Source organism: Mus musculus, chromosome 12 (genome assembly GCF_000001635.26).
Source record: "Mus musculus strain C57BL/6J chromosome 12, GRCm38.p6 C57BL/6J".
Taxonomy (NCBI): Eukaryota; Metazoa; Chordata; class Mammalia; order Rodentia; family Muridae; genus Mus; species Mus musculus.
Genome location: NC_000078.6, coordinates 84,430,611 through 84,451,342, shown reverse-complemented (window position 1 = coordinate 84,451,342; position 20,732 = coordinate 84,430,611). Strand labels below are relative to the sequence as shown.

Here is a 20,732-nt window from a genome sequence, read left to right as displayed (position 1 = left end):
GGAACGCAGGCAAAATTCTTCAAGGACCTTATTTACTTTCCTTAGCAAGGGGGCGGGACCTTAGAGAGCCTACCTACAGCCAATCGGAGTTCCCGGTTAGGGGGCGTCTTCCCTGTGTGCTTACTATGCAGTACCAAGTCGAGGGGGCGTCTCCATATTTCCGCCAACAAAAATAGGATAAAGTGAGAGAAGCCCAGAACGCTTCCACCTTTGACCAATCACCTATTCCCAGGGGTGGGAATGATGGGTGGAGTCAAAGATTCCGACAAGTGATTGGTTATAGGAAGTGGCCCTTCCCTCCAATGGAGAGGCTCGGTCGTGTTCTGGGCGTGGCTTAACGGTGTTGCTTCAAGGGAGGCACTGGCAGCCGAGACGCAGGCGAGCTGGGCAGAGTCGGTGAGCCATGGCGGCGGCAGTGGCGGCAGCGGCAGCAATGCGGTCCCGGATCCTGCAGGCGAGTGAGGGTGGCGACGAGGGACCATGATGTTAGAAATGGGTCCTTTCCGCCCCGTCTCTAAACCATGCTTCTGCCGGACAGACTTCTTGGCCCAGCCCCTTCTTTGCAGCCCCTTGTGTTCCACCAGACCCGTGCGTCAGGGCTGTCACTCTGTACCGCCTGGCCCCGAGATTCAGCCCCGGACGGTCACGCCTGCTCCCCACTCCCCTTTACTCCTGAGCCTTTTCTTTTTTAGCTTTGACCCACCCACCTCCAGTCCAGCTCAGTCCTTGCTGTCACATGCTGGCTTGCTTTCTCTTTTTTGGTTCCTCCCACGGTCTCTCTTTCACCTCTGTACCAGCCACCTCTGTGCCCCAGAAACTCCTCCTTTTGGTCGCTGTACATAGAGTACTTTCCTTTGCCAGGAGCGTCCCTTCCCCCCATCCAGCCTCTATGTGAGGCAAGAGGGGATGGGAGCTCATTAAGGACATGGAACTAAGATCAGAGAAGGAACTTTGAATCTCCTAGACATGTACCCTAGGTTTTCATATCAAAAAGGCAGCCATTTGTTAGTTTTCACAAACATTCTGGCTTTTAGTGTTTTTCCCAAGCCCTGGGCCAAGTTAAACTTTCTCAGCGAAGTTAAACTTTTGGAGGTAAATAAGGGCATGTGGTTTTGCTAATACTGCTTCATTCAAAAGACTAAACATTCCCCCAGACAGGTGGTAGAAAATAAGAGCCTAGGAAGACACCTTCCGAAAATCAGTTCTCAAGTGCCGACATATCCTCTTCTAGGCTGCAGTTGGAACCCCACGGACGCCGCGCAAGGGAAGTTGTAGAGTTCCAGAAGCTGTATGCCGGCGATCCCCAGCTTTGATTATAGCTTTTCCCTGTGTTTGCATCTTAGCATGGACTTAGAATCTGAGGCAAGACTTGCTCTGTTCCTGGCAAGATTCATAATCCAGTATTAAGCGACACTATCTCTTACTCATCCAGCCTAGGAATGTCTCCTGTTGCACTTTTATATAAACTTTAATTTCTTTCTACTCATCAGGTTTTTAGGAGATCTACTGCAGAAATGTGTGCATGTGTTTGATTCTTGGTGGAGTCCCCAAAGGGTCAGGTTTGAATGTCATTTAATGGGACAGTGTAGAGAATGAGCTGGAGGTCTTTGGAGGTTGGCGTGACCTCACTCCCCTACTTCTGTTCTGGTATCTTTTCCTAGTAACAGATAGAGCATTTCCTCTCTAGGTTTTCTATTCCCAACCTCTTAAAATCCTTTATATATATAAAAAAAAAATCTCTCCCCTCTCGTCATTACCCCATCACCATGAGTCAATGAAAATCCTGAGGTATTTTGTCTTTTGCATAAAAGCAGAATTTCTCCTTTTTTGGAAGAAATACTTTTTTTTTCTTTCTAAAAACCAAATTGTAGAAACCTCTGAACTGACTTGGAAAAAGACCAGAAATAGTTCTTAAACAATTAGTTACTGTAATCTGACACTTTGATAAAGGCTAATCTATGTGATCATATGGTACATGTATGCAGGCCTAGTTTTTGGAGAAACACAGGCAGGAAAATCTCTTGAGACCTTCACAACCAGCCTGAGAAGGGAACCCTCCAGAGAGCAGGAGAGGAAATGAGGAGAGCAGTTAAATAAGAGGATGAAAGGCAACATTGTATACTGACATGCCTGAAGACACTTCAATGAAACCTAGTAATCAGTCAATGGTTACAAAACAAAACAAAACCTCAACAAAAATGCTTTCTAAAATCAAATGCAGAGCTAGAGAGGTAGCTGGAAGGTCAGGAGCGCTAACTCCTCTTCAGAGGGCTGGTGTTCAGTTCCCAGCACCCACACTAGGTAGCTCACAACTGTCTCTAACTCCAGCATTAGGGGTTCTTATGCCTTCTGGTCCCCAAGGGCATCTGTATGCATATTGCATACAATCATATATACACAAAAACTAAAAAAAAAACAAAAAAACAAAAAAACCTTAACAAAATCAACGACAACAAAACACCTGGATAACTTACTAACACACACACACACACACACACACACACACACACAGGGGGGCGGGGGGGGGAGGAGCTACACAGAAAAGAGAACATGTTGTACATTCTGACAGCCGCGAATCTTAAAGGAACTAACAGAAGAAACTAAGAAGGATCAAATTATATTTCAGAGTTTTTAAATTTTATTTTTTAGGGCAGCATACAAAGTAATCGGTGAGTTCTCAGTTATTTTAAGTGTTCAGCCTATCTTTTCTGTTTTGGAATTAGAAGAATTTAACCTAGCCCTCGCCCCTCTGTTTTGTGTGATATTATCTTTCCCATTCAGAGATATGACAACCAGTTTTAAAGAGACCCAGTGTCCTGCCTCCACGATGCAGAGCAAATCTGTGAATTTAGCCCTAACTCTATCTAGTTTTAAGATTCTCTGTGAAGATTAGAATTTTAAAATGTGGTGAAGTGAATTGGCTGGCACTTCAGGTCACCTAGTTAGTAATTGATGAAGCGGAGAGTTTAGGACTTAGATCTTGGCAGGCTTTTCCTTCCTCCTTTGCCCCATCCTAGACTTTTCACATTCACAACTATAATGCAATGAAAGCGCTGGACAATTGGGGGTGCCGAGGGTACTGAAGGGACGAAGGGAAGAGTCCCACACTCAACCTGTCCAATTCGCCACAAGCTTCTCAAAGGGGATAATTCTGGGTTTGTTTCGAGGCTATCAAGTCATTAGCCAAGGAGAGAAGACAAAGGAAACGGCAGGTAGGAAATTAATATCTAGAGCAGTGGTTCTCGATCCTTGAGTCGAGGAGACCCCTCAGGCTTGAGCAACCCTTCATATCAGATATCCTGCATGTCAGATATTTGCACTATGATTCATAACTGTAGCAAAATCATAGTTATGAAGTAGCAACGAAAATAACTTTATGGTTGGGGGGGGGGAGTCACCACAATATGAGGAATTAAAGGGTTGTAGCATTAGGAAGGTTGAGAACCACTACCCTAGACAGTGAAAGTCATAGACTAGTTTATTCAAGAATTGTGCTAGTGAGCAAAACATATGAGGTCTAACTCTGTGAAAGCTACAAGGTCCTATTTCATTTTATTGGGTACACTGTCTACCAGTGTACAAGTGAAAGCACGAAACTCAACTGATTTGGAATGCTGAAATGACCTGATCTGTACACTTTCTATTCTTAAGGGAGAACACAAACAATATTAGTAACAAATTACTGCTTGATGACTATTCATCCCTTGATTCTGCAAAACATTAACAAGTCCTCAGTCTGTTCAAGCAATTATGCTAGGGGCAGAGAACACAATGGTCTCCTGACCTGAAGAGACACTTAATAATTAAGCAAGCTATTATCCTAGAATGTGGAATGAAAAATGGAGGCATTTGGGTGCTCAGTGAACTGCACAGTTAGGTGTTTATCCCATATCTGGGGGTTGAGAGTTCCAGAGAGAGTTAAGAATGAGCCAGGTAAGTGGAATGAAACCAGCAGAATGGGTCAGCATATGTACAACAAAGAAGATAAAACATGTCCAGAAGTCTTGGGCTACCCTTGGGACAAAACTGTGTAATGTCTAGCTCCAGGATGGTTGGGACAGAGAGCAAGGATGAAGTAGCGAGCAAACTGTGAAGTTTAAGAAGCAAAAGTACACTGAACACCAGGGGCATTAATCTTAACTGCAAGGGCAATAGAAAGCCATCAGAGGGTTTGTTGCTGTTTTATGTTGAGTTGCTAAGGAACCCTGGCCCTTATAAACACGGGCTACTTTAAGGCTGAGGTGCACTCCCTGCATGGAAGGGTTCTACAAATGGGAATAATATGCATCCTTGAATAGACTGAGAATTTGTTAATGTTTTGCCTAATTCCTCTTAGAAAGACCCTATTTATTTCCATTTGAAGAATAGAAACTAGATTCAGATCATATTAGGTTAGAAACTATGAGTTTTGTTGGAAAGCCATTATTGAATTCTAAAGAAGAGACAGAGATGGTTATCGGGCTTGAAAAAGGACAGGGTGGCGAGAGGAGAGGACAGTGTGTTCAGAGACTTGTAGGAAGATAGATGTGACTTGTGCCAAGACATGTTTGGTTTACTGAGAAGCAAAAGGGAGATGATGAGGTGACTTTCAGAATGTGCCTTGGTCAGCCAGGTAACTAAAGACCATTGCGCAGGTGGGTGGGCTCTAGGAAGTAAAGCCGACAGATGGGAGGAGAGCATGATCCCAAGTAGAGGTGTGAAAATAGTTATATGGGTATTACCTGAAGAGGAAGACTGAGTGAGGACTGCAGACCTGGGCATCAGCAGGATCCAATTGCAGTCCACTGCAATTGCTGGGATCACTTAAAGAGAATGAAAAGAATGAGAAGAAAATCCTGGGACTAAGCCTTGGGCAGTGGAGTTGATGGCCAGAAGAGGAGAATGAGCCAGCAAAAGAGATAAGGAGGGGCTACAAAGAAAAAAAGGAGGGAGGGTGAGGTGAAGAAGACAGCAGGGCATCATGAGAGACAACTGAAAGGACTTCAGGGACGGAGAGTAATTAGCCAGTCCCCTCTGCTGTGTGGTCCAGTCTAAGGAGGACTTAGGAGCAGTCATGAAGGTTAGAACTTACTCATGAAGGTTGGAGTAGATCAAAGAGCTGTTGGGAGTTAAGCAAGTGCAGATAGTTGAGAGAAGGAACTCAGGTGGCAGCATCGAAGATCTCAGGGTGAGGGTGAGAACCCAGAGCTCACAGGGACTTTGTGTTGCTCTCCCCAGCTCCCTGGTCCTTCCTTGTTGATCGCCATCGAAAGAACTCAAGGGAGACACTCATAGTATACATAGAAGTGAAGCACTCTGTTGGTGAAAGTGGACAATAGCCCAGGGGAGCACTGTGATAAATCACCTTCTCAGGAGGCGAGAGTGACCAGCTGCCATAGAAACCATCAGCCCAGCACCCCTTTACATCTTTTACTGGGATATTTCTCAAGTCAACTTTTGTAATACGTTGAACATTTTTGTTTTAGAAATACAGTGTGAGATTTAACATTATTATAATTGAGCCTCCCTCCACTCCCTGATTTTTTTTTATCCTACAAAATAACATGTTCGTCTGCCATGAGGTACCTGTACCGTTTTAAAAATAGCCTTATAAAGTGAAATTGACCCAAAATAAGATGTTTATATTCCATTTGGTAAGACATACTGCCTGTGAAAGTATCACAAGATAATAAAAATATCCACTACTCCAAAAAGAACCCTCTTAGCTCTCCTAACTGCTGTCCCTTTCAGCCAAGGGTGCCGACAAATCTGATGATGTTAGAGATGAGCTGGGATCCCTAGCTTTATATGGATGAATCATCTAGTGTTTCAGCTCGCTGTTTTTCACCCTTGGAACAGAGTCTCACTTGGTGCCTGAGACTGGCCTGGAGTAAGTGAGGCTCAGCTTCCTGAAGGATCTCCACCCTCATCTGCTGCATCTCCACCCTCATCTGCTGCATTATTAAAATGTTACTAACATATTCTATAAAAATCGGTCCCATTGTGATATTTTCACACATCTGCACCTTGATTATATTAACTAATGGTGGACAGTTGAGTCACTACCAAGTTTGGGGCAAATGAAAATAAAGGCGCTATGAACATTTGTATTCAAGTATGTGTGAGCATATACTTGTATTTTATTGCTATTTAATCTGTAGTTACATTGAGTAGAGACAATGTTATTTATGGTTTATTATATTTATATTGATTTATACTGTCTTCAACACTTTCTTTAGATATTATACTAAGTACTTTTAGATTTGTAGTGACTGTTTTTTGCAAAATATGATACAAAAGGTTCCTTAAATTAAGACTTCCTTGGAAAGCTAGGACTTGATCTTCATGATTTATCGTTTCTATAACTTTCTGTGTCTGGGGCCTTCACTGTGTAGACTCCCAGGCTAGCCTTGAGTTTGTGGTGACCTATCCACCCCAACCCTTTTTATGAAACAGGGTCTCATAAATAGCTCTGGCTGACCTGGGACTCACTTTTTAGACCAGAGTGGTCTTGAATTCACAGAAGTCTGCCTGCCTCCACCTACCAATGGGTTAGAATTAAAGGCCTGTGCCATGGCACCTGGCCTTGTCTTTTTCTTTTAAATAAAGACTATTCAGCGAAAGCTGGGGTGTAGCTCAGTGATGGAATGCTTGCTGGCATACATAAGACCCTTGGTTTGATCCTTAACACCTGGGGGATAATGGGAAGGGACAGGGAGATCCAGTCTCAGTATTTCTACCTACAACTAAACTTCATTAAAAAAAAATGCCAGGAATGGTGGCACACTCCTTTATTCCCAAGGCAGAGGCAAGAGGATCTTTGTGAGTTGAAAGCCAGCACGGTCTATATATTGAGTTCCAGAACATCCAGGACTTTCTTGAGAGACACCTGTCTCTAAATAAATAAATAAATAAAAAGGCATATGGCCCTAAGCATTGCATGGTGGCTTATGCTTATACTCCTATACTTAGGAGGCTAGAAGGGAATCATTGGGTTCAAGGCCAGCTTCAGCTACAGTTCCAGGAAAGCCAGGGCTATAGAGGGAGACTGTCTCAAAACAAAATTATATGGTCCTTGAAACCAAATACTAAATCCTTTCTGCAATCACAGTAGCTATATGATATTGAGCATTATAACAGCCATTTGTCAAGTTTTATATACTTTCTAGGCTTATTTATCAAATTGTGTTTTGTTGAAATAGAGTCTTGGAGCTGAAGAGATAGCTCAGTGTTTAAGAGCATTGACTGCTCTTCCAGAGGTCCTGAGTTCAGTTTCCAGCAACCATATGGTGGCTCATAACCATCTATATGGAATCCAATGCCCTCTTTTGTTATATCTGAAGACAGCTACAATGTACTCGTATACATAACATAAAAAAATAAATTAACCTTAAAAAGAAAAACAAAAAGAAAGAAATAGGGTCTTGGTATATTAGCCATAGCTGGCCTGAGACTCACAATGCAGACCAAGCTTATCTCCAAGTCACAGAGACCGCCTGTCTGTGTCCTGAGTGCTGGGATTGAAAGTGTGTACCACTGCATCAGACATTTATCAGATACTTTTTAACCCCATAGGTTTCTTCTAAGGTAAATGCCACATGGTATCCAGCATCCTCCTTCTCTTCCTCATCAGTGGTAAGTAACTTAGGAGATAAAGATGGACTTCTGAGAAAGAATCCAGTGTAATTTTCAAGCTGATTGTGATCAAAATGTGACTTTTAGTTTTGTGGGTTGTTTTTTTAATTTAAATTTCTATTTTATGTGTTTATTGGTGTTTTACCTGCATGTCCTGCAGAGGCCAGGAGAGGGTGTCCTGGAGCTGGTTACAGGTGTTTGTGCGTGGGTACTGGGAATTGAACCTGGGTCCTCTGGAAGAGCTCCCGGTGCTCTTAACCACGGAGACATCTCTCCAGCCCCTTGTTTTGTGTTTTTAAAAATAGGTCTCATTAGGTAGCCCTGGCATGTCTTAACTCATGTAGATCAGGCTAGCCTTCAACTCCTACCTGTGCAAATGCTCAACAGATAAACAGATGTGTGCCACTGTGTCGATTCCCCTGCAGGCTTTACAGCTGACAGGGAAAAAGCCCATCAGAAGGAGGTAAGAATGAAACTTGACTCAGTCTGACTTTCTTGTAACCAGCACTATGCCAAGACTTATAAAGTCTGGCCCAGATCATTTTACTGTAGTCATATTTAAATATTTAAATAAAGTACATTTGGGGGAAAAAGTATTCAGATAACAATTAACTCAGCCCTGAGTGTACAACAGTTTAAGACATGTTTACATTGGGATTCTTTACAAAGTACATCTTGCTTCTTTCACAAGAATGGATACTGTTGACTCAGAGATAGTGCCCAAGAGTTTGGGTATATCAAGCTTGACTGAGACAAACCTAACTCCTGTGGGTGTCAGGATTGGCCTGCATCTAAGATAACATAGAAGTCACTTAGGCTGTTATAAAATACAAATGAGATTACTCATAAGAATAGGTTTTATGGCTTAAAAGCAATGCTCAAGATTTAGGAGGAAAGGGTGTAGGATAAGTCAAAGAGTGAATTCTGAGAGACACAGGCAGAACCTGTCTCATCAGACACCAAAGGATCACCAGGTTGTAATGCTCCGGCATTCCTGGCATTCCAGGAAGAGCAGCTACACACCTCATTCCGTTGAGAGGTAAGCTGTGTGTTTAGCATTTCTGGCTTTCCCAGTGCTTGTCTGTATGCACAAGTCCTTTTCAGTCCTCTACATGCCACGATGCCCAGAACAACATCTTATCTTGGTTTTCTTATCAGAAACTATATCTATTATGTTTTAAACAGTTTCAGTGTTGCGAATGTTCTTTTTAATTTTTAATGGCTGCATAATATTCCATCAGGTGTAGATAATTTAAGCTTTCTCAAATAACTTTTAGTGTGCTTCAGTTTTTCAGTGTTGTGAAATAAGTGTTTTTATGCAGTTTTAAAATTCTTTTGGATTATTTCCGTCTTGAACTTCACTAGCTGTGTCATAAGGTATATGCATTTCCATTGCTACTGGAAGTTTAAATTTTTGGTGGGAAAGGGGCTTGAGAGAAAGCTCAGCAATTAGATCCAAGTATCCACCGGAACTCTTTCTTTACAAGAGAAAGAGAAGCAAAATAATTAACTGAAGTTCTTTTTTCTTTCTTTTTCTTTTTTTCTTTCTTTGCCTCTGTGTATATATGTGTGCTTTTCTCTAGCCAACTGTAAAGCTCTTCATTGATGGAAAATTTGTTGAATCAAAAAGTGATAAATGGATTGACATCCACAACCCAGTAAGCAAAACTTTTTGGGGACTTAAACCTGCTAACCTAGAATTTTGGGAGCAAGGGACAAAGTGGGGGCTCGGAGCTCGCCCAAAAAGCACAATGTTGCTGCTGGGGAAGTGAGGCATTGGTAAAGTGTGTTGGCTTCTTTTTAGGCCACCAATGAAGTTGTTGGTAGGGTTCCTCAGTCCACCAAAGCTGAGATGGACGCAGCCGTTGAGTCCTGCAAACGTGCTTTCCCTGCGTGGGCAGACACATCTATTTTAAGCCGGCAGCAGGTCCTGCTTCGTTATCAGCAGCTCATTAAAGAAAACCTGGTAAGAAATTTGGATAGTCTCCTAGCCTGTTTCTTAGGGTATGTTGGTCACCTCTTCAGAGCTTTGTTCAGCTGTCCTCACTAACTCTACAACGTAGAAGGACATTGGTCAGGACCCTTCTCCTCATCCGAGTTCTCCCTCAGCTTCGTTCTTCCTTGGAGGAAAATGGGAGCAGGATATAGAGCTCAGTGGTAGACTTTGTGCTTAGTTAGGGTTTCATTGCTGTGAAGAGACACCATGACCAAGGCAGCTCTTAGAAGGGACAATATTTAATTGGGGATGTGTCTTAGTCAGGGTTTCTGTTCCTGCACAAACATCATGATCAAGAAACAAGTTGGAGAGGAAAGGGTTTATTCAGCTTACAATTCCATACTGCTGTTCATCACCAAGGAAGCCAGGACTGGAACTCAAGCAGGCCAGGAAGCAGGAGCTGTTGCAGAGGCCTTGGAGGGATGTTACTTACTGGCTTGCTTCCCCTGGCTTGCTCAGCTTGCTCTCTTGTAGAACCAAGACTACCAGTCCAGGGATGGCATCACCCACAAGGGGCCCTCCCATTTGATCACTAGTTGAGAAAATTCCCCACAGCTGGATCTCATGGAGGCACTTCCCCAACTGAAGCTCCTTTCTCTGCGATAATTCCAGCCTGTGTCAAGTTGACACACAAAACTAGCCAGTACAGGGTGGCTTATAGTTTCAGAGGTTTCTATTCATTATCATCATGTCTGCAGTCTGTAGGCACACAAGGTACTGGTGGAGGAGCTGAGAGTTCTACATCTTGATCCAAAGGCAGCCAGGAGAAGTCTGTCTTCAGCAGACAGCCAGGAAGAAGGTCTCTTTCATTGTGGGCAGAGATTAAGAATAGGACCTCTTGGCCCTATGAAGGCTCCATGATGCCCCACTGTAGGGAAATTGAAGGCAGGGAGGTGGGAGTGGGTGGGTGGGTGGGTGGGTGGAGGAGGAACACCCTCATAGAAGCAGGGGGAGGGAGGATGTGATAGGGTTTTTCCGGGAGGGAGGGAAACAGGGAAAGGGGATAACATTTGAAATGTAAATAAATGTCTAATAAAAAAAAAAGATGAATAGAACCTCAAAACCCAACCCTACAGTGACTCACTTCCTCCTAGAAGGCCACATCTACTCCAACAAGGTCACACCTCCTAATAGTGCCACTTCCCATGGGCCAAGCATATTCAAACCACCACAGTGAACATGAGTCAAACCCTGGATTCAGCCAGACATGGTGGTTCATGCCTGTAATCCCAGCACTTAGGAGATGGAGGTAGAAAGATCAGGAGTCAAGGCCAGCCTCAAATACAAAATGAGTTTGAGGCTAGTCAGAGCTACATGAGATCTAGTCTCAAAACATGAAGTAGATCCCCATCAAGCAAGCAAGTAATTAAATAAAGGAACATCCTTAGATTAGTTTCTATTTATATGTTTTCTTTGTAGAAAGAAATTGCCAGGTTAATCACACTGGAACAAGGGAAGACTCTTGCTGATGCTGAAGGAGATGTATTCCGAGGCCTTCGTAAGCTGGGAGCCCCTCACTGGACTTGTGGGAGGGATCAAAAGAATATGGGAGGCAGCCCCCACACTGGGAAGGTGGATTCTTTGTGTAGATTTTGCTCTCATGTGATATATATATATATTTCATCTTTTAAGGTAGAGGCTCACTGGCTGCTTTGGAACTATGTAGCCAAGGCTGGCTCTGACCTACAGTCCTCCTACCTCAGCCTCCCATGTGCTAGGATTTTAAGTTGTGTACTACCATGCCCAGCAATACCTTTTAACATAATTTTAAGGCAATATTGGTCAGGTACTTTTGAGACTAATTTACTGATTTGTTTAAGCACAAATGATATTTCAGAATATATATACATCTTACTATCTTTTTTACCCCCTCAGAGAATCTGAGGAACATGGAAGGACAAATCGCTGTCAGTGGCATGACCCACCCCTGATTGTCAGGATCGAATGGAGTGTGACAAAGCTAAGTAGTATTTAGCATGGAAAGGTGGTGACCTCACTGATGTCTTTTCTCTTCCAGAGGTGGTTGAGCATGCCTGTAGTGTGACATCCCTCATGCTGGGAGAGACCATGCCATCTATCACCAAAGACATGGACCTTTATTCCTACCGTCTGCCTCTGGGGGTGTGTGCAGGCATTGCACCATTTAATTTTCCTGCCATGATCCCCCTTTGGATGTTTCCCATGGCTATGGTTTGTGGAAATACTTTCCTAATGAAACCATCAGAGCGAGTACCTGGAGCAACTATGCTCCTTGCTAAGTTGCTTCAGGATTCTGGGGCCCCTGACGGAACACTGAACATTATCCATGGACAACATGATGGTAACTCTTTTATATGACTACTGAATCTGACTCCCAAAGAAAAAATTGGTTGGGATTTTTAATGTTTATTTAAGGTGCATGTGACTCTGTGTGTCCGCCATATGTGTGTGGGTACCCACAGAGGCCAGAAAGGGTACTGGAGCTCCTGAAACTGAGGCTACAGTTGGTTGTGAGGTGTGCAGTGTGGGTGCTGGGAACTGAATTCATACCCTCTGGGAGAATGGGAAGCATCCTAACCCACTGAGCCATCTCTCCAGCTCTGTGATGGGTATTTTAGGATGAAGGATTTATTAATAGTGACCTTCACGTTTGAAGGTCACATGTCTTAACCATCTTGCCATCTGGGTGAGCTAAAGTAACTAATAGGGAGAAGCCATGTTTCTTACTCTAGTCCACACAGTGGAACACTTTGAAAGATGAGATTAAAGAGGAAGTTTATGTTCTCGTTTAATGTCTCAACAACCCTTTAAGGAAGGTGCTTTATCATCTTACAGATAAGAAGATAAAGGCAGAGTGCAATTAAGTAGTTTGTTTTAAGTAACGTGATGTGCTACAGTTTCCCTAGTTGTAACAGGAAGTAGGGAAGTTAGGATCTGTCTATCCTGGAGGACTGGCTCTTACTTACTCTTCTCTATCACCTCTTGTATGAGGGTGTAAATATCTGAGAATCTTAGATATAACATATTCTTAAAGATAAAATGAAAAGGTCAAGTTTTGAAAGAATGTTATTGTATTTGAGGAAATTGAAGTTGTAGGCTTTATGGCTTGTCTAAAGGGATCAGCGTGTAAAGGCATCTGCCACACAAGCCTGGTCCCTAGGACTCACATACAGATGGGAGAAAAGAGCCAGTGCCACACAGCTGTTCTCTGTTGCACTCGTACACACACGTGTACACACACGTGTACACACACACACAATGAAAATACAGTTTAAAGAAATTATGGCTTTCAGAGATTAGAATTGTAAATTCTGGGATACTAATGAGAATAAACAAGTTAAATACCATTTGTAATTTAATGACAGGTGTGGTGGCCCATGACTATAATACCAATATCTGTGAGGCAGAAGCAGGTGGGTCTCTTGTGAGTTTGGGACCCTCCTAGTCTAGTGAGCTCAAGGCCACCCAGGGCTACATAGTGAGACCCTGTTTCAAAAACAAAACAAATTATAAGAGGAAAAAAGAGTACACCAAAGTGAGATTTCCATGTAGAAATGTATGAATGTTAGTTTACAATATGGAGGAAGGAGAGATTTGCTGTTGTTAAGCCTGTGGGCTATTAATTCTTTGTGGTGATCATTTCTTTTCTTTTCAAAGCTGTAAACTTTATTTGCGATCATCCAGACATCAAGGCAATCAGCTTTGTGGGATCCAACCAGGCAGGAGAGTACATCTTCGAAAGAGGATCAAGAAATGGCAAGAGGGTTCAAGCCAATATGGTGACTTCTCATCCCTTTAGCTCCTCAAACTTGGCTATGTGTGTATGTAAGACCTAGGGACTGTCCTGCAGTAGACAGGCCACTCATCCCATGTCTCAGAAAGGCCAGTGTTGGTCATTTCATCCTGATCGTCTTCTCCCTGAGTCTCTGAACCTTGTGACATTTTGTTATAATTATCTTTCATCATATACAATAGATCTTGGTGACAAAGGGCACAGTCCTCCTCAAAACTGTTGCTAAATCTTTAAGTATTACCAGCCAAATTTTACTTTCTTGACCTTATTTATTGCTTCTTTAAAAAGTGTCCTCTACTAGTGATATGGCTTTAAAATATGGTAGAGAGCCAGGTGGCACACGCCTTTAATCCCAGTGAGGCAGAAGCAGGCAGATCTCTGGGTTCAAAAGCAGCCTAATTTACAGAGTGAATTCTAGGACAGCAAGGGCTACACAGGGAAACCCTGTCTTGAAAAAACAAACAAACAAACAAACAAAAAAGAATAAAAAAAAATAAAAAAGATAAAGAGCTGGTTATCCCTAAGATTATTTCATCTTTACCATGACCAGTTTTTTTGTTAAGGAGTTGGAAAGGGCTAGTCCACAGAAGGCACTTTCTCATATGTCCTCATATAATACCTGGATTACTTTTGTATTCTATTAGTTTTTCAACCTGTCAATTTATGTCAATGCCGACCATGCTAATAGTTTTGATTTAAATAAATACATATCAGCTTCTCAAGGAGATTAAAGAAACATGGAACCGTTTAGTATTGCTTAAACGTCAGCAGTAGTAAAAAATAATCTCTGGCCTGTGCTATAGAGTGAGTTCAATACTACCTTTGACAACTCAGTGAGACTGTCTCAAAATAAAAGACCGATATTTGCCTGGCATGCATGAGGCCGAGGTTTAATTCCCAAGACTTCAAAAGTTAAAACTTAAAAAATAACAAAAGATGGATTTCGTTCTATAAGTTCTCATATATCAGAATCTTTGCTTAATTTTTTTGGTTTAAGTGAATTTAGCTAAGGAGGACGTGTGTACTTTCTGCGTTTCTTTAGGGAGCCAAAAACCATGGAGTAGTCATGCCAGACGCCAATAAGGAAAATACCCTCAACCAGCTGGTCGGGGCAGCATTCGGAGCTGCTGGGCAGCGCTGCATGGCTCTTTCAACAGCCATCCTCGTAGGGGAGGCTAAGAAGTGGCTGCCAGAACTGGTCGATCGGGCCAAAAATCTGCGAGTCAATGCAGGTAATCAATCAGGATGCAGATATCAGTCAGCTGCCGAGTAATCAGTCAGCAATGCAGGTAGCCTTTGCTTCTGAGGCACTAAATTCTTTATTGGCCTTGCTGGAGCGGGGGCAGTTATGTTCCTAGTATTACCGCTCCTTAATTCTTCTCTCCATTCAAACTTATCTCAGCAGTCAAGTTTTATGATAAAATCCTTAGACACTTCTACTTGGTTTGTAGGAGACCAGCCTGGAGCTGATCTTGGCCCCCTGATCACCCCCCAGGCCAAAGAGAGAGTCTGCAATCTGATCGATAGCGGAACAAAAGAGGGAGCTTCCATCCTTCTGGATGGGCGAAGAATTAAAGTCAAGGGCTATGAAAATGGTAACTTTGTTGGACCAACCATCATCTCAAATGTTAAGGTAAACAACTCTGAATTACTTCACAAATACAAGAGCTAAAAACACCTTTAGGGCTATGAAATCTCACTCCTCTCTAAGTGAAGATATTTAAGATCATAACTCTTGCCAGGTCTGCTCAGTTATTCTGTCTGGAAACTAAATAAATCTCTCTCTCTGGCTTCCAACCAGAGCTCTTTTCACTATGTGGCACATGTCCTGACTTGCTTTCTATCGCTGTGATAAAACTGACCAAAAGCAACATAAGGAGAAAGGGGTCCATCTGGTTGGTTTTGTTTTGCTTTGATTACAGTTAGCCACTGAGGGAGGGAGGAGGGCAGGGCAGGAATTTGGAGGCAGAAACTGAAGCAGAGACCATGGAGGAAGGCTGTTTACTGACTCGTTCCCTATGGCTGGTTCAGCTTGCTTTTTTTATATAACTCTGAACCACTTGCTCAGAGGTGGCACCCCCCACAGTGGGCTGGACCCTCTCTCCCCAATCATTAGGAAAATACCACACAGACCTGCCCACTGCCCATCTGAAGGAGGCCAGTTAAAGTTCCTTCTTCCCAGGTGACTGGGATATATCAAGATGACACAAATTAACCACTACAATAGACTTTCCATGGAAGGCTAAATTTCTCAGCTTTCAAAAAATACAATTTCTGTCACAACCATTCTGGTGTATAGTATAAAATCAACCACAAATACATAGCTGTATTCCAGTAAAAAAAGAAAATCTTATTTATGGACACACACTTGAATTTTGTAATTTTATATCCTGAAATAGTCTTCTGAATTTTTTCCTAACCATTAAAAAAAAAAGGTAGAAACTATTCTTAGCTTGTGGACTGTGTAAGAACAGGTATATTTGGCCCATAAACAGCAATTAAAACCCTAGTCACTGGGGGCTGGAGAGATGGCTCAGCAGTTAAGAGCACTGGCTGCTATTCTAGAACACCAGGGTTCAATCCCCAGCACCCACATGGAGGCTCACAACTGTGTAACTCCAGTTCCAGAGGATCTGACAGCCTCACACAGACATACATGCAGGTAAACCAATGTACATAAAATAAAAATAAATCATATTTAAAAATTATAATGAACTAAAACCCTTGTCTTACACTTCTGTTTCCTACTTGTTCACTTGTCCCAATCAATATAGTAACCACCCAGTATTTATTGACTGCCTTCCTCTGTGCCCATGTTATCAGACTGAAACAAAAGAAATCGGGTGTTAATTTTTTTTTTTTTACCAAAGTGTGACAGTCTTCAGCTAACGTTCATGACTAATTGAGGCAGGCTTTTTGTTGTATGTCCTTACTACATACTCCTGAAAGATCATGGGTTGGAGTTTCTTGCTTCTGAACTGCAGAGGAAAACTTATTGTCAACAAACACAGCTGGCTAGGTGCTGAGGTAAAGGGTGTCCTGAATGTTTAAGAAGACCCAATGTCAAAATTGGAGACTTATTTAGAAACAAAGGTGTAGCAGGATTTTCCCTGACCAATTATATTAGTGCAGAGGAGGCCTGTGATTGGACAGGGCAAAGGGAGGTGGAGCTAAGAGTTGCAGAGACAGAGTAGGAGGAGAACAACCGTGGCTGTGGACATTTACCTGCGTGGTATTTTCCAGCTGCAACTAGCTGTGATTTCACAAAAGGTTAGAAATATTGGAATAAAGCTTTTAGCATTATCAATTGGCTCTGAAATTATTTGTATTGGCGGATAAATCTGATAGGTTAATTAAGCTTTAAGAGTCTTGATTCTACTGGGTAGTTAGGTGTTGAGATGACCGACTGTGGGGTGTGTGGGGCGTTTCGTGGTAGCAAGAGGAACTGGGGGGGGGGTACCGAGAGATGTCCCGGAGGGAGCCCTGTGATCCAGCGTGGCATGGAGAGTTGGGTTCATTTTTAATATTCCCCACAACACAAAGGAATGAGTGAGAGTGGATTGTTTTGTTACAGAGTATTTAGCAAGAAGTTTCTAGAAAAGTTCTGGTATACTTAGAATATGTTTGATTCACAAAAATGACTTTTCGTGTAACCTTCAGTAAAATTGTAATGAAACAGGTTGTACAGGTGCTGGTGCTGGGCCTTGAACTTGAAATAGAACTGAAAAGCAAAGAACGCAAGAAGTCCAAGTGGTTTATATGGTGGTAGCTCAAAAGGTTTCTACCTTTTGAACAGAAATAAGAAAAAAGATCACTAGCATGAAAGCAGCTTTTGGTGACAATGGGTAGTGACTTGGAATGCCAAAAGCATAAAATACTCAAAAAAGCTGACTTCTTTCTTTTCTGGCTCTGTCTCTCCTGACAGCCAAGTATGACTTGTTACAAAGAGGAGATATTTGGTCCAGTTCTTGTGGTTTTGGAGACAGAAACACTGGATGAAGCAATCAAGATTGTAAATGACAACCCATATGGAAATGGAACTGCCATCTTCACCACCAATGGAGCCACCGCCCGGAAATATGCTCACATGGTGGATGTGGGACAGGTCTGTCACTAGGACTTTTAGAGATTCTTACAGCTGTTTCTGAAGAGGAGACGATAAACAATGATCAGCTTGTTTGAACACTGCCCCTTTAATTACCCACAATTCCCCATCTCTTCCTCAGGAATAAAAGTTCTTAGGGTAGAGCACAGGTGCAAGATGACTACTTAAAATTGATATCTCCCCCCCAAAAAAAACCCAAGCCAAACAAAATCTAAAAATCAAAGCAAAAATAAAATGACTCTCTGTTGCCTTTGTCCTGCAGGACACTGTGTTCGAGTCCTTTGAGGGATACTCTGGGACACTGATGTGTGTTTGTTCTCTTTAGGTGGGTGTGAATGTCCCCATTCCAGTGCCTTTGCCGATGTTTTCCTTCACCGGCTCTCGCTCTTCCTTCAGGGGAGACACCAATTTCTATGGCAAACAGGTAACCTTTGAGCTGGAATTGTCTTTTTCTTTGAGAAACTGTCTTGAACATGTTCAGAGCAAGGTTACATACACAAGGGTCTTCCTGCATCTACTGTGGAGTCATCTGCTGTGCTGCTCTACTTCCTAGGCCTCAAAAAAAAATTAAAAGTTAACAGAATTTTACCAAATGTCTTCAGGAGTAGTTCAAGGCAATAGGTTTGGAGGAGAAAGCATCCTGCAGTCTAACCCTTTCCATGGGTTCTGGGAGTCGGAGCCAGGTCCTAATGGTCATGTGGCAACTGCTTTACCCACAAACACGTATCCGAAGATTGATTATTTTTTTTTTCGGAGAGACATGGTCTCATGTATCCTCAGATGGCCTCCTGCCCACTGTGTAGCCAAGCATGACCTTTACCTCCCGATCTCATGCATCTTATAGATTATATATTTATAGCTTATACTTGATTACATATAATTAAATATGTAGTCTATACTATGTATGTAAATTATATAGTCAATTATATGTGATTAAATGTATATGTATACACACACATTTTGGCCTACATGTATGTCTGTACACCATGTAGTGACTGATGCCCTAAAAGGACAGAAGAAAGTGTTGGATCCCCTGGAACTGGAGTTACATATGGTTGTGAGCTGCCATGTGGCTACTGGCAATAAAGCCTTGGTCCTCTGCTAGAGGAACAGCAGCTTTTGATAGTGTAACCACCTCTCTACCCCTCATAAATGGTTGTATATACATCTCATGAACAACAGTGGGTTCTGTTGCACCAATTACTCAGATAGGAGCATGAGTACTGCTCACAGCACCACCGACAACAGCTAATTTGAGAAGAGGAAGTATACACTGACTCTCTTTTTCTCTGTGATTTTTTTTAAAGGGCATCCAGTTTTACACGCAGTTAAAGACTATCACGTCTCAGTGGAAAGAAGAAGATGCTACGCTTTCCTCCCCTGCTGTAGTCATGCCTACCATGGGGCGTTAGAAGCAAGTTCTTCAAGACTCAGTCCAGCCTGAGTAATTTCCCATCACTCTTGGCGGCCTTCATGTGCCATCTTTGCTCAAAACAGATCTATGAGAATGGAATATATTGCAACTAAATTCTTTCTCAGAACTCTCAATCCCTTCAAAGTTGTAGGGAGTGCAGGATAACACTAATACCAGGCCTTCATTGTTCTCCATATGTCTCCACAGTTTTTAAGGTAATTGTTGTTAAGTGTGAAGTGTTTGCCTAGAATTCGAGCTTAGAACTGTCTTCTAACTATTCTTTTCTGAACGTGAGAGGAATGTCAATGTAGGGACAGATCTTCCAATCACTGAAACAGGTCATCCTCTAGTTGAGCCTCAAATGCAGCCCTCCACGGGTCCCCACACTAACATGTAACCTAGTTTTACATATCTTAGCATTGTGACGACTGCTCTCTGCTCAATGCCACTTTCTTCTGCGTGATTCATGGCCACTGTTTAATTCTATCATTGTCCATGTTCTTGTGTCTTAAAATACTTCTCAAGGATACCTCAGGATGAAGTGATAAGTTAGCTTTTAGTTACATGTGCCATTCTTCATGGTTTGCCTCGACAACCATTAAATCAATACTCCAGCCATTAATGCAGATACAAATAGATCCTTAGATAAAATCTTTCCACAAATGATTTTGACCCAGAAATCAAAGGATCTCCCATCATGAAAGTGAATACACTCTTGCCTTAAGTAGGCTTAACCTATTATTTGCCAAATTTTGTTATTCTTCTTTTGGCAGTATTTCTCATTAGTTGATACTTTTTAATGAAAGAACTCTTCATATGGAATAATTGATTAGGCTACTAGAAACATCAAAGTTTCATGCTTTGACAGTATCCAGTCACCTTATTCAACTTAACCAGTTATTCAGCTGCCTTTAAGCTTGCTTCTCTGATAATCTAAACCTTCAGTCAGAAGAGACTGATGTGCTGAACAGAACAGTGTGTCTGTCTGACCTGTCTGAAGCCTGACTTTCTAAACTAGATGGCTATGGACTCTGCTTAATCTTTAGTGCTTAGTGAGGTGTGGCGCTGTCATTACTGTGCTCTGTTCTGTATAGCCATGTGTGGACAGTGCTGCTCCAGTCCATTGTGGGTTTAGTGAGTTAAAATAAAAGGTGGTAAAAAAAACCTGGACATTCCCTACTCTTTGGAGCTAAGATTATTAAAGTAACCAGCCCTGGCAGAATTCAGAGCTTCAGTCACTTTAACAAAACACAACTCTGATTTTCTTTTGTTTTCCATCCTAAAGCTAAGTAGACATTTATACTTTGTGACTGCAATGCATTTTGTTTTCTTATAAAACACAGTTCACATTAATTTAATCCAACAATTTTGGGCTGGGTTGAAAAGTGGTTATTATCTAAATCCAAGTAGAATTTAATCACAGACTCCTAATATTTTCCTTAGATATAAAGGAAGTTACTTTAAAAAAATTACAACTAATCCAAATTGTGTTATTTATAATCATAATCAACAGATTTGACCAGCTACTTGTGCTCAAAAGGGTTTCTTGTTTCTTAGATGAAATTTATATTTGGTTGCATTTGGGTTAATATCATTAAATGAGAAAACCAGCATTTTCCCTTTTTGTCCTTATATGTCTTTGCTGAATTTTGTGAGCTTCTATACTGATTATGAATAACAAAGTACAAATAAAAAAGCCTTAGGAAAAATACAGTACTGAAAAAAGTGGTCTTTTCCTTCTTTTGTTCTCTAGGTTACAGTGATTTGTGTTTGTGCTTGGGGCCAGACTTATAAGGACCTATATAAAAGATAGGATGGAGGGTGACTTCAC

The 20,732-nt window shown here is 42.0% G+C and overlaps 2 protein-coding genes across 10 annotated transcripts in view; one reads left to right on the top strand and one right to left on the bottom strand.

The window, feature by feature from the left end:
- Positions 1-318: 318 nt before the first annotated feature.
- Positions 319-20,626, top strand: Aldh6a1 (aldehyde dehydrogenase family 6, subfamily A1). Of its 3 annotated transcripts, none has more exons than NM_134042.3 (12): positions 319-454; positions 7,555-7,614; positions 9,198-9,272; positions 9,419-9,580; positions 11,030-11,108; positions 11,628-11,930; positions 13,247-13,368; positions 14,425-14,614; positions 14,834-15,015; positions 17,308-17,487; positions 17,813-17,911; positions 18,795-20,626. In NM_134042.3, exons 1-12 carry the CDS (start codon positions 404-406, stop codon positions 18,897-18,899), a joined length of 1,608 nt encoding a protein of 535 aa, NP_598803.1. In that variant the 5' UTR covers positions 319-403; the 3' UTR covers positions 18,900-20,626. The 3 variants fall into 3 exon arrangements, with proteins under 3 accessions (NP_598803.1, XP_017170417.1, NP_001300896.1); XM_017314928.2 differs by having other exon boundaries at positions 363-454; positions 11,486-11,930; NM_001313967.1 differs by lacking the exon at positions 319-454 and adding an exon at positions 3,026-3,212.
- Bbof1 (basal body orientation factor 1) overlaps positions 9,915-20,732 on the bottom strand; it is a 32,968-nt gene continuing 22,150 nt past the window's right edge. For 5 of the 7 annotated variants that reach the window (XR_001780492.2, XR_001780493.2, XR_003950087.1 and 2 more), the window contains one exon: positions 17,557-18,042. Coding sequence is in view for 3 of the 7 variants with exons in the window: in XM_030246947.1 (XP_030102807.1) it covers positions 18,037-18,042 (6 nt within the window). In the remaining 4 variants the exon portion in view is untranslated. Of the gene's footprint in view, positions 10,546-17,556; positions 18,043-20,732 lie in introns of those variants that run through there. The other 2 variants (XM_030246946.1, NM_028377.3) reach the window with 2 other exon arrangements.